Raw genomic sequence first — 12,715 nt, 5'->3', positions numbered from 1 at the left:
CTCAGTGGTACCGGGATTGTTTCTGCAGCGAGCTGATCTATAAAGTGTCTGACGTTCATCTTCAGCCGTTAGAAATGAGGAGTGTTTCTGGGGACACACTAACTCAAGGTCTGAAGCAATTTAATGAGTTTAATTTAAGTAATGAATGGCCCTCCCGCCTGTGGAGGGCAGCGTTACGCTTCCTTGCATGCATCCTGCCGAAATCCAATCGGAAGAAGAAGAAGACACAGCATTTATAGGTCAGAGGTCAAGCTCGTTAGTCTCCTGGGAAGGCTGCAGTTGCAGAGTGTGTGGTGCTGAGAGCTGACATGGAGAGCAGAGGACTTCATCTGGACTCGGAGACCTTCTCCTGTCCGGTCTGCCTGGATCTGCTGAAGGATCCTGTCTCCATTCCCTGCGGACACAGTTACTGCATGGCCTGCATCAGAGGCTTCTGGGAGGAAGAAGGTGAGGACAGAGCCTGCAGCTGCCCTCAGTGCCGCCAGACCTTCGCCCAGAGGCCTGTCCTGGTGAAGAACAGCCTGCTGGCCGTGTTCATGGACGAGCTGAGGAAAGCTGCAGTGCTGGCTGCCTCTGCCGACGGCTGCCTCGCCGGACCGGAAGATGTTACCTGTGACTTCTGCACTGGGAGGAAACTGAAAGCCTTCAAGTCCTGTTTGTCCTGTCTGGCCTCGTACTGCGAGAAACACCTCCGGCCTCACCACGACGTGGCTCCGCTGCAGAAACACAAGCTGGTGGAGCCCTCCAAGACGCTGCAGGAGAACGTCTGCTCCCGGCACAACGAGCTCATCAAGATGTTCTGTCGGACTGACCGGGTGTGTATCTGCTACCTCTGCTTCGTGGATAAACACAGACGCCACGACGCCGTCTCGGCCGAAGCGGAATGGACTGAGAGGCAGGAGCAGCTCTGGGCGAGTCGAGAGGAAGTAAAGGAGAGAATCCAGAGCAGGGAGGACCATGTGGATCTGCTCCAGCGGGAGATGGAGGCCATCGATCGCTCTGCCGACCAGACGGTGGAGAGCAGTGAGAGGATCTTCAGCGAGCTGATCCAAGTCATCCAGAGGAAAAGCGGCGACGTGCGGCGGCTCGTCCGATCCCAGCAGGAGACGGAAGTGAATCGAGCCAGAGAGCTGCAGGAGAAGCTGAAGCAGGAGATCTCCGAGCTCAGAGGCAAAGACGCTGAGCTGGAGCGGCTCACGCACATGGAGGACCACACCCAGTTTCTACGAAGCTACCCCTCACCGCCGCCACTTGGCCAGTCCCCGCCATCCCCCGGCTTCAAACCGCGGCCTCTCAGGTACTTTGAGGCCGTGACGGCCGCCGTGTCGGGGCTCAGAGATCACCTCCAGGCCCTGGTCAGTGAGGACTGCACCATCACCTCGGGGACGGTGGCTGAAGTGGACGTTCTGCTGTCGCCTCCAGCGCCGGTGACCAGAGAGGACTTCTTAAAATACTCATGTGAAATCACGCTGGACGTGAACACTGCGCACAACAACCTGATGCTATCGAACAGCAACCGGAAGGTCACCGCTAAGCTTCTCCAGCTACATCCTCTCAGTGCAGAGCGGTTCACTGAGAGCCCCCAGGTCCTGAGCAGAGAGCGTTTAGGCGAGCGTTGTTACTGGGAGGTGGAGTGCAGAGGGCAGAACGTCTCGGTCGCAGTGGCGAGCAAGAACGCTGACCGAGTGGGAAGCGAAGAAAAGTGCAACTTTGGCTGGAACGACAAATCCTGGGCTTTATATTGTGGCTACAGTGGCTGTTTCTTCTGGTACAACAGCATCAAAACCGAGGTTTCTCGTTTTCCTGCCTTCAAAGTAGGAGTGTACCTGGATCAGCGAGCGGGCGCTCTGTCTTTCTTCCACATCTCGGACTCCATGACCCTCCTCCACAGGGTCCATGCCAGATTCCCTCCGCCGCTGCTCGCTGGGCTCGGGCTTCACGGCCAGCTGCGGTCAGGAACTGCTGAGATCCGCAAACTGGAATAGACCAGAGTGACTCTGGTTCTGGTTTAAAACGGCAGAGTAGCTGCGTTTCTTTGCGTTGTGCTCACAGTTCGTCTTCTCTGGAAATTTAAAATGGAGTTTATATGATGCTTAAACAGAAACTATAAGGAATAACAATGTTCATATCTGTAGAGAAACTGGTTCCATGTCTTCAGCTGTGATTATACTCATTCGTTTGCAAGCTAATAGGATTAGCGGCTCTTAATTGGATGGTGTGGATGAATATCGGTAAAATGTTCAGATTATGTCCAACTGGAATGGATGGTCAACTTGTGTTTTTAATTTGAGCTTTAGTTTTGTGGTTAGTCTTAATCTGGTGTGGGTTTTCAGTTGGGTTTATTAAGATGGGATTCTCTCTGGTTTTATACCTCACCTGCACTTCCTGCTTCTCTTCAGTGTGTCTCTGTTGGATTATATGTGCGACAATAAAGTTTGGAAAAACAGTCATTGAAAGATTGCTGTTATTGTTGGCCAGAGGAAAAAAATTAGACAAAGACAATTATTAAAACTTTTTTTATTCACATAATCCCTCAAACTAAGACGAACATTATCCATTCAGCCATTGATCTGTTTTGTAGTGCTGTCAATTTTAATCGCATTGATCGCAATTTAATCGCATTGATCGCAATTAATCGTGATTAATTCATGGAGAACTGTCAACAATTAACTTTTTTAAAGTTGAGATTAATTGCAATGAAGAATCTAATCCTCATAAATCAGTCCCAATGTCAGGAAAAAACACTATTATCCTCTAGTTCTTTTCTTTGACCCAATTGGCAGACCTCAGTGGATTAATCGCGATTAAAATTGACAGCACTACTGTTTTGCCAGTCTTTTCCACACTCGCCTCATGTTTCATTCATCTTTTCACCTGCATGTTAAAAGAACTATACTTTATTCAGTTGACTGGCATGACGTTTGAAAATGGAAAAAAAAAAAACTGTTTGGTATATTACCAGTGTTTGTAAGCAAGACTGAAGTCAAATCTTTGAGCTCACTCTGTATTTTAACAGACCAATCATGCCTTTCCACATAAGATGATTTGTCATCTTCACTCCCAGTGTTTCAGTTTTAGTAAACTCAATATTGATCCCAGAATAGCATACATCTTTATCTGACGAAGAAACCCCGGTTTTCAGACACATGAATGCAGAAGCATCCAGACTTCAGCTGTCGATCCATTTGATGTCAGCTCTCTACAACTCAAACAGAATAACAATAAAGATCTACCTCCTAGAAACCTTCCTTTTTAGACAGACGACACCGTTTTACTTTATGTTGAAAGAAATATTCTACCTATGTAAGAAAAAAGAGCCTTATGTAGCATTTTATGCAACGATGTACAGAAAGTCCAGTTTAAATGAGTTTACTTTCCCTCGGCCTCTGCCTCTCCTTCCCGCCTCTCTTTTTCTCGCCTCATGGTTGCTATGGCGACGGCCTCGTCGAAGCACATGCTGAGCGGGCTGTTCCTGTCGGGGACATCCCTCCTCCTGATCTCTCTCCTGTCGGCGCCGTCGTCCTCGCCGGCGGCGTCCCGGTCGGCCGGGGCGTCGCCCGCCTTCTCCCTGCCTCGGTCGGCGTCCTTCCTCTCTCGCTCCTGCTGCCGCAGGGTCAGGGCGGTGATTCTGCAGTGGTGCGGCTTCGGGGGAACCACCGGCACGGCTCTGACCTGGTACACCCTGGGGTGTTTGGTGACCACCAGCTTTCTCCCGACGCCCTCCGCCCTGCTCGGACTCACGCCGGCCCGCCTGCCCTCCGCTGACTCCCTCGCCTCTTTTAGCTTTTCACCTGAACCCGACGGGACCGGAGGCGCCTGGTTCTGCTTCTCCGGCTGTTTTGTAACTTCTCCTCTGCTGGGATCCTGCACCTCTCTGCTGATGGCGGTCTCCTTTTGGCTTCCCTTCTCAAACTCACACCTCTTTGCTGAATCTGCCTCTTGTTTTACAAAGTCTCTCTGCGCCTCTGGCTCAGTGGGGTTTCCTCCCTTCTTCCTCCCCGTTTTGTTTTTCCTTCCTTGCTCTGTTTCTTGCGCTCTCGCCCCTGAGGCCTCAGCTCTATCCTCAGTTTCCACCTCTGCATCCTCTCGCTCATCCCAGACAGCCGCACCGTCCCACCCATGAGCTCCGTCAGCTTCACTCATCCTCTGGACGGGTTCCTCACACATGTTCTCACTGTTGTTCTCTGACACCGGAACAAACTGGTGACGGGCGTCCTCTCTCTGGTGGCCGCCTCTGTCTGGTGGATCCTCTCTAACGTCACTCTGATGCTCTGTTAATGTAACAGACGTGCCTTCCTCTGCAGCGCGTGTGGATCCGTGGTGAAGATTCTCCTCCACACTGTCCTCGCCGCAGGGCGGTGGGAGGTCCTCGCCGCTGGGCAGAGGGAAGTCCTCGCCGCAGGGCGGTGGGAGGTCCTCATCGCAGGGCGGTGGGAGGTCCTCGCCGCAGGGCGGTGGGAGGTCCTGGCCGCAGGGCGGTGGGAGGTCCTCACCGCAGGGCGGTGGGAGGTCCTCGCCGCAGGGCGGTGGGAGGTCCTCATCGCAGGGCGGTGGGAGGTCCTCGCCGCAGGGCGCCGTCTCTGCAGACAGAGGCTCTGCACCTCCAGCATCAGTCACGGACTTTGAATCCTCCTCTGTTGTTTGACTGTGAATTGAAAGAGCCAGGTTAAACCCCCGTAGAGCCAGTAGGCGGGTTACACTGAGAAAACCTGATGAAACTTGACAATATCCAAATATTTAAATAAAAGTATATCCACAATTTCACAATCTAAATAAAAAAAAAAAAGACTGAATCTTTAAATGAATAATGAGTTGTGAGTGTAGAAATTAAACTGAGGAATTCACTGACAAAGACACTGAATTTTTTAACTGATATTCTATTTTTTGGAGTATTCCAGAGAGAGGGGGAAACAGTCCACCGTCTCCAGTAAGTCTATTCTTGACTTTTTCACTTGAATGTGTTTAACAGCCAATAAGGTGACAAAGCAAATAATGCAATGATTTGCCAATAATGTCATGAGAAATTTGAGCCATCATCATATTAATATTTCGCCTGTAATGTAAAAGAATCGAGTTTTTCCTTTCCACAGCTGCTTTTGCTCGCTCATGTGGAACTGTTGGGTTTTCTCTGTAAAAGTGCCTGAAGTGACTGTATTGTGTTTAGCGCTATATTTAAAAAGGGACTAAAAAGAAGTGTTATATTGTGAGATACTCAGCAGTAATGAGTAGTTAGGAAAAGAAGAAGAGGACAGGAGTCAATTGGTAAATGCAGATTTCTATTTGACGAGAGAATTTTTGTCACTTCTTGGATTTAAATCAACATCTTAATACGCCCAGTTTTCACTATAAAACTGACCAGAATCACACAGGAACAGGCCGTTTGAAAGGCTGAACTGAGGAAGGGGAAAATTCTCACCTCTGTGCGTTGTTGTCCGGCTCTTCTTGGTAAACTTGGTCGTCCTCTTCATCTTTTCCTGTTGCCTTCTCTTCAGGTCGATCTTTGTCTTTGCCTCCTATGCAGACAGGAAGTCCACGGTTTGCTGACTGGCTCTCTGTTGGACCGGAGGGGACGAGCAGGGGACGAGCAGGACCTCCGACAGGACTGTCCTCTGTGTCGGCGTCCTGTTCGAACCCGCTCAGAGAGTTCAGGAAGTAATCCGCCGGGAGGCTTTTGACAAACATGCCCTCGTCGTCCTCGAAGCTGGACTCCGTGGCGTCGCTGTCGTCCTCGGAGCTGGGCTCGTCCGGCCCGTGGCAGGGAGACACCATCTGGGGCAGGCTGAGGGATTTAGTGTGTCGACTGTGTAAGTCGAGGCTGAGCGGCCTGTGCGGCTTCGGCTCGGTGTGTGTTTCAGGGCCGGGCTGCTGGGAGGACGGGTGCATCATCTCGTACTCCTCGTCAGAGTGACCAGGAGGCTCAACTGAGAACTCGGTCACCTGAAAATTGAAGAGAAAGATGATAAAATGGAGTGCAGAACAGCCCCCGGCTCACAGGGCCTCAGTGTGAGAGACAACACACACCTGATAGGGAGCGCTGCAGTCCATGTGCTCCAGGCCGCTGCAGTCCATCTGGTCCAGGAAGTCAAAGTTATCCTGAACGTAGCCGGACAACGCCTGGTCGTCCTCCTCCAGCCCGGTGGAGCTGAGGAGGTCAGGAGGCTCCGGCCAGCCGTCGCCTCGCTGCTCAGGATGGTAACGCTCCGCTGCGCTCATCACTACACACAACATTGAAGTTCAGAGATGGGTTAAGGTTGGTGACATGACATTTTATTGGCCGCAAAACCCTTAAACCTTAAACTGAGACAAGAAAAAAAAGAGAAGAGTAAAGCTCACAGCTAATAGGAAAATTTCAACCTGTCTCTGCTCCTGGGATAAAAGTGTTTTTCCTGGTTGCACGTGTTAAAAGTAATAAGAAAACACTAGTTTTGCTTTTTAAACTCTGCTTTTAAGACCAGGGCCATGAAACCTTTGATTTTCCCGATATTCTGCAGTATTTCATGTGGAATAGTGGAACAGTCTGGTCCAAGCCTCAATTGTGACGTTAATATATTTATAATAACTCCTTGTGACGCCATGAGTCAATTCAGTGCTTCAGGTTCCGGACGACTGGTTTGTGCTTGGGCTAACCCTAACCCTAACCCTAACCTGAACCCTAACCTGAACCCTAACCCTAACCCTAACCTGAACCATATGGCGGTATATTGGAATGCCTACATTGTGAACAATACCAAATTCATGTCATTTGTTTGCTTTATTCTCCTGACTATTATAAAGAAAGCTGTAAAAATTTTGATTTTTTTTTTCCTAAAAATTAACTATTTCATCACCAAAGGCAAAGCTTGAACATCACAGTGACCATATTTTTGATCTATCGGGGTCTAGAAGTGAGGAACATGGAACAAAGTAGTGGGATCAGGTCATGTCCACCGTAAAAATGTGAAGTGAATTTCTTGATCAGCTAAGTCTTTCCAGTCACTGTCACGTGACTAAATAAAATGTGCAAATTTTAAAGTAGTTCCTGAGAGAAATAGAGTTCAGTCTGAACTCAAGCTGAAGAATGATTTAAGACACAAGCTGCTCAAAAGACAAAAAATAATAGTGCAATCATTCCTAGAAACCGAGGTATTTGAATACATTGAATCTTTTTGAATAAAAAAGAGGGCGTTACCTATGTAGTCGCTGTTAGTATCAGCGTCTTCTTCATTCTGGTCCTGGTCGTCTTCAGAGTTTGAACTGAGGCTGTCTTCTCCTGGCTCTGCCGTCTCACTTTCAGAACTCATCACTGGCCCCTGCTCTGAATTTCTTGGCGCCTCTTCATCCTGGTCTTCCTCTGTGGCCACGCCCGTTCCGTCAGTGTCTTCCTGATCCGCTGCGCTGCGTTCCAGCTCTACGGCTTCTCGTCTGTTTTTCTCCTCATGGCCGTCGCTCTTCCCCTCCGCCTTTCCGCCTTCTTCCACTTTCGGCTGTATTTCATTGATTTGCTTCTTCTCTACCTTCGCACCTCCTTCCTTCAGCTCCGCCCTCTGCCCTCCGTCCTTGTCTCTGCCGCGGTGGATGACCCTGTCGCCCCCCTTCAGCACGCCCACAGCCAGGGTGGAGGTGATGTGCAGAGGCACGGTCACCATGGTGGGGCCGGTGATGTGCATGGCTGCTCTCCGGCCGACTTTGGTAGAGACTCCCGGGGATCTGGACTGAAGAGCCTCGCTCCCCGACAGGCCCTCTGGATCCAGAGGGGTGTAGGTACCCTGGGTGCCTCCGCCGCCGCTGACCAAGCCCGTGCCCCGGCGGTAGGTCACGGCGTATTCGCTGGCCCCGATGGTGCCGGTGGACGCTGCGGCGTCTGAGCCGGACGGGGGCGTGGGGGCAGGGGCGGGGGGCGTGTGAGTGGAGGGGGGCCGCTGAGCAGGGACCCTCGCACCTGAAATACAAGAGAGGGAACCGTTCCGTCTCAGTGAAGGAACTAGAAACATCTACGAACTGTGAAGTGTTTGAGAGGACGGCACCTTCGCTGGGGTAGGACGGCGTGCTGAGGGAGTCCATGCTCCTGGCAGGTCTCAAAGCAGACCTTTCTTTCTCTGAAATGAAATGAAATACTGTCAAAAAGACAATACCGTGATAACGGTGAGGACGACACATTATGGGAGCAGCAGGAGGAACCGGAGCAGAGTGCAGCGATAGCTGGAGCACAATCAACAATGCTTGAGGTCTCTATGAGGAAAACACTGAGTATTAACATTAACAACAGCTGCGAAATTCAAGTCTCCTTTGAAACAATTTAGGTCTGAAAACAATTTTTCCAAATATGAGGCTGTAACAGAGAGACGGCTTCATAATGAGGGTTCTATTGTAGTCAGGTTAGTGTAGCGCATGAGAGTGTGGAATCAAAAAACAAAGAAAAAGCCTTAAGGTGCAGTAAAGGCATCAGTCTTTGTACTGAATCGACTCCAACTAAGAACTAATTTCTGTGTAAACATTCTGCACCTTTGGCTGAGTGTTTGTGCCTCCGGCGCTGGTCATGGAACCGGCCCCCGATGTTGAAGATGGACATCCACTTCCTCCCTTTGAGAGAGCCTTTTCTCCTGTGGTCAGCAGATAAAACAACAACAACAACAAAATGGAATTATAATTAATATTCATATCCAAACCAACTGGTTTTTCAAAAGGTGAGGACGCCTGACTCACTTGTCTGTGCCTTCAATGATGGCATGGTAGGGTCTCATAGCTAGAGGGCCGTCTCCAGGACTGATGTTCCCGAAGCTGGCGGCACACGGAGTGGGCACCGGATTAAACAAGCCTTCCTGAGTGGGCGTCGCTGACGGCGAGGGGAGGGACTTCCGCCTCTGGTTTGACACACCTGGGCGAGGGAGAGCCAAGAGATGAGGCAAAGGTTGGTCTTACCTGAATGCCAAGCGTCACTTGGCTTTTTCCTGAAAGGAGACCAGCGTTTACGTCTGAGTGTCTTTACCTTGTTCGGGAAACAGCTGCGGGACGTGTGTGAGGATGAACTCCACCACGATGGACTGGACCCTCACCTCCATGAAAGCTGCTGTGCCGTTGAAGCCCGACGCCTCGATGTCCTTTGACCTGATAGAAAGACGGAGGGATTAGCTATGTTAGTAGAAAAGGAGAGAATAAATGGAGGGAATGAAAAGGTTACATGGAAAGAAAGTGGCAAAAGGGGGGAAGTTTGTGGTTTTGAACATAAAGATTAAAAATTCTGCATCACTGCAGGTGCATCTCACAAAAGTAAGAATGTCAGTGAAAAGTAAATGGAGAAAACGTGATCTTGTGAATGGCGTCAGGAATGATCTCACCTGAGCAGGTTGGGCGCCCAGACGATGGCCAGGTTCCTGGAGTGCATGTTGGTCTGCGAGGAAAACGAAGCCATTCTGACAAGATGACGCATCAGAAACTCCAGAGTCCTGCAGCACAGACATATCGTCACCTGCTACGCTCCAGGTTGTAGAAACCAAAGAAAACAAAACCAGAGAGCAGATTCCGACAATACAGATTCTGTTGTTGGAGCCCAACTGAATATGGGAGAAGGAGAACATGCAAACTACACATAAAGGAGCCCAATCCCTACCCGGATCTGAGCCGTAGACATGGTCACTATATCCTTTATAACTGTATAATAAGCAAGGATCTTCAAACAAATGTGTAAGGAGGGTCTTTCCTCTCGTTCTGTCTCATCTGTACGGGTTCTCTACTCAAAGTAACAGTCCTGTAACCTGTAATGTGGCTCTGGCAGTTCTTTCAGCACATCTCGGATCTTCACCAGCCTCTCCTCCTCCAGCTGGATGGCCACCGCCTCCTGGAGGACGACAGTTTATCTTTGTTTTTTTGTTTCCCTTTCCAAAAAAATAGGAGTTATTGTTTCTGCTTTGAGTCTGGGTTACTCACCGCGAACTTGTCATACAGCTGGTATGTGAGCAGGGGGTTTGGCAGCTCTCTGAAATAAGCTTTGCACAGAGAGCTGACGCAGTGGATGTCCTGCAGGTACACATCTTTGTTGAGATCTGGACCGCCGTCGCTTTCAAACTCGCCCCTGATTTGATGCAAACACACCGTTGACTTGAGACAGCGGTGAAATCATTATTAAAGCCATCGAATCACATCACACAAGACAAGACGCACCTCAGCTTCTGTATGTTGGAAGAGACCCCAGATAATCTGTAGATTCCATCCACAATCCCATTGTGCTCAACAAACTCGCTGCAGCACCGCAAAACCTGGGGAACTGTGGGAATGAAAAGTGATCACCAACTTTTAGTTTTTGTTTCCTAAGAATCAGCCTTGCTCTCATTTTGCTGTTACCACCTCTTCTTTTATTTTGTGGAGATGTGGAAGTTCATTTGCGTCAATCAAGTGCATGTAGAATCAAAACAGCGCTAGTAACAGGCACTTAGTGTATTTATCTTATTATGTTGGTGTTTCCGGAGTGTTCCCCTCCACCTGCAGTCTAAAGTGGACAAGCATCCACCTACCGATCACCACCAAAGCTTCCTGTCTCAAGTTTTTTTGAGAAACATTGCTGCCATTCAAATACAAAACGAACAAATATGAGCGAGGTCAATAAGCACCAGTCCATCAAAGGGCAAATGACCATAAGCATGAATGCAGTCGCTGTCATCCATGCTGTTTTTTCTATAAAGGGCCCGTTCAAGATGCCACCCTGAAACAAGCCCTTCTTCCAAAATGATCACAGAAAACCTGACAAGTCGTTCGCTACAGCCGGGTGTGTTAGTGTGTTTCATCTCAAACACACTGTACAGTAGCTTTCTGGGATCAGGGAGGAAAAGCGCCGCTCCAGGAGGGATAAGCTTGTACGCAGGGCTTGCACTGGTCTCCAGGCCCAAACCAGACTTGAATCAAAGTTGCAATTAGAACGACCCAAAGAGAAACCAAGTCATTTTAAAACATGAGGCATGCTCCTGTCATCTGTATTAATTGCTGCTGAATGTTACAAAAGATACTTGTGAGAAGATGCATGTTAGCTTTATTTTTTTCAGACACACTGGCTCAGATTTACACATTTTGTATGATAGTTAGAATGTGATTGTTTCAACTGTATTCACAGGATGTTGCGCTGCTTGCAGGGATGGGAATACGACAGGAACGAGCTCCTGGACCAGAGAGTGTGCTTTGGAGTGAAGACACCACACTTACTCTGTTGAGAGGAGGCGTTGAGGTGCTCCAGCAGGTCACATCCAAACACCTTCTCCTTGTTTCCGCCCTTTCGTCGAACCCTGCGCATCTCTTCCTGTCTGCTCTTTCCACCTCACATCCGTACCGGTCCGTTCTGTTTCGTTTGCCGCAGACAGACCGTCTTGTCTGTTCTGCCGTGCCGACCAAGCAGGTTAATGTGACTTTGGCGTCACAGACGCGCTGCCCATTTCAGAGATGTGTTGCTTCGGTTTCCTTGGCTTTAGTGCATGTTGCTGGGTGCAGGATGTTTCCTCTGTAGGAAGTGTTGCACCGGGGTTGGTCTTTAAAAGCTGCGGTATTGGGACATACTCTGCTGTGTCTTCCACCCTGCGAAACCAGAAACGACAAATGTTTCTTTGTGGAAACTGCAGCTACATATTGCATGCAACAATTTCCCCCCAATATGAAGCAGGCTGCACTGAATCCTCTCTCTGTGCACGAGCGGCTCACCACTTCCCCCTGATGCACTGACTTTATTTTCGAATGAAAGGCCACACCCTTGCCCCTATGCTTCACTATTCAGACAGAGGAGCCTCTTAAATGTTGCGCTCCGATCACACATTATGTTCCCCACAGGTGGCCGACACAATGTATCCTCCAGTCTCTGCTCCCGTCCTGAGGACAGCTCGCCGCAGGCCCGCTTCGTCCTGCCTGCCGCACGCCATGGCCATTTCAGCCCCGTTGTCAGTGCAGCGGAAGTCAAGCGCTGTTGAAGTCTGCACGTACAGCCTCACAGAAACATTCAAACTCTCTCTCCACCCTCTCCATCTTCCCTACACCTGCCGCTGCTCCCTCTCTACCCGCCATACCTTCCTCTTTTAACACTGTTGAGGAAAAGTTGAGGTGTGAAGGGGTAAGAAATACGTTAAAAAGCTCAAACCAGTTGTTCCTACCTTCACTCTGCATCGACACACAAGTAGCAGCATAAAATGATGACGCAAGTAACCACTAAACTTCCCCTGTTAACTTCCTGAGTGTCTCTCCTTCTCGTGTGTTCATCTGTATGCGTGGCCCACAGTTTCTCCGCCTCTGCTGATTGAGCAGGGAAATCAGTTCACTGTGTCTGTACGCCGCATTCATTTTACTTCATGTGCTTTGTACTCTCTGTGGAGTGAGCAGCGTCTGATGTGATGGGAGGACGTTGATCTTTAGGGCAAAGGGAGCAAATTTCATCTGATTTCTTTTGACAGTTTCACATCAACGCTACATTCCACAGTAACACACATGATCCCTGTTATTACCTTAGAAGTATCACTAAAAACTACAATCTGCCTCACAGATTCCAAAACCAAGCAAGTAGTGTGTAGTAATGTATAGTGTGCTGAGGATCAAAAAACAAACAAATCACACCTGGAATAAAAGCTACTTCAAATCACAGCACCAGATGAGCTCACATAAGCTTGTCCCACAGCCAGTAGGCATGGACAGCAATGAAGGAACCACATAAACATAAACTACATCCGAAAGTCTGAAGAGGCTTTAAGTTGTCAGTCACCACTGAGAAAGG

The 12,715-nt window shown here is 49.3% G+C and overlaps 2 protein-coding genes across 4 annotated transcripts; one reads left to right on the top strand and one right to left on the bottom strand.

The window, feature by feature from the left end:
* The first annotated feature begins 308 nt into the window (after positions 1 to 308).
* On the top strand, positions 309 to 1,985 carry LOC115406141 (tripartite motif-containing protein 16-like). Its single transcript, XM_030116044.1, has one exon. The coding sequence runs from the start codon at positions 309 to 311 to the stop codon at positions 1,983 to 1,985; it is 1,677 nt and encodes a 558-aa protein (XP_029971904.1).
* Positions 1,986 to 2,696: 711 nt separating this feature from the next.
* On the bottom strand, positions 2,697 to 12,125 carry si:dkeyp-68b7.12 (rho GTPase-activating protein 30). Of its 3 annotated transcripts, none has more exons than XM_030115831.1 (15): positions 12,102 to 12,125; positions 11,170 to 11,535; positions 10,138 to 10,240; positions 9,904 to 10,048; positions 9,732 to 9,814; positions 9,315 to 9,422; positions 8,966 to 9,084; positions 8,683 to 8,854; positions 8,482 to 8,579; positions 8,004 to 8,075; positions 7,169 to 7,918; positions 6,022 to 6,215; positions 5,417 to 5,937; positions 4,489 to 4,645; positions 2,697 to 4,392 (listed from the first exon to the last, which is right to left on the bottom strand). In XM_030115831.1, exons 2-15 carry the CDS (start codon positions 11,255 to 11,257, stop codon positions 3,370 to 3,372), a joined length of 3,633 nt encoding a protein of 1,210 aa, XP_029971691.1. In that variant the 5' UTR covers positions 11,258 to 11,535; positions 12,102 to 12,125; the 3' UTR covers positions 2,697 to 3,369. The 3 variants fall into 3 exon arrangements, with proteins under 3 accessions (XP_029971691.1, XP_029971690.1, XP_029971689.1); XM_030115830.1 differs by having other exon boundaries at positions 2,697 to 4,512; positions 4,561 to 4,645; XM_030115829.1 differs by having other exon boundaries at positions 2,697 to 4,645.
* Positions 12,126 to 12,715: the final 590 nt, after the last annotated feature.

This window comes from Salarias fasciatus, chromosome 18 (genome assembly GCF_902148845.1).
Source record: "Salarias fasciatus chromosome 18, fSalaFa1.1, whole genome shotgun sequence".
NCBI classification, from domain to species: domain Eukaryota; kingdom Metazoa; phylum Chordata; class Actinopteri; order Blenniiformes; family Blenniidae; genus Salarias; species Salarias fasciatus.
This window is presented reverse-complemented; position numbering and strand designations above follow the sequence as displayed.

Excerpts from the sequence above, each read along its gene's own strand:
- LOC115406141 (XM_030116044.1), top strand. The coding sequence starts at position 309 with ATGGAGAGCAGAGGACTTCATCTGGACTCGGAGACCTTCTCCTGTCCG.
- si:dkeyp-68b7.12 (XM_030115829.1), bottom strand. The coding sequence starts at position 11,257 with ATGCGCAGGGTTCGACGAAAGGGCGGAAACAAGGAGAAGGTGTTTGGA. Across the intron at positions 9,815-9,903 it reads AGCTGTATGACAAGTTCGCG|GAGGCGGTGGCCATCCAGCT; the intron begins GTGAGTAACCCA and ends GTCGTCCTCCAG. Across the intron at positions 7,919-8,003 it reads GCCGTCCTACCCCAGCGAAG|GTGCGAGGGTCCCTGCTCAG; the intron begins GTGCCGTCCTCT and ends CTTGTATTTCAG.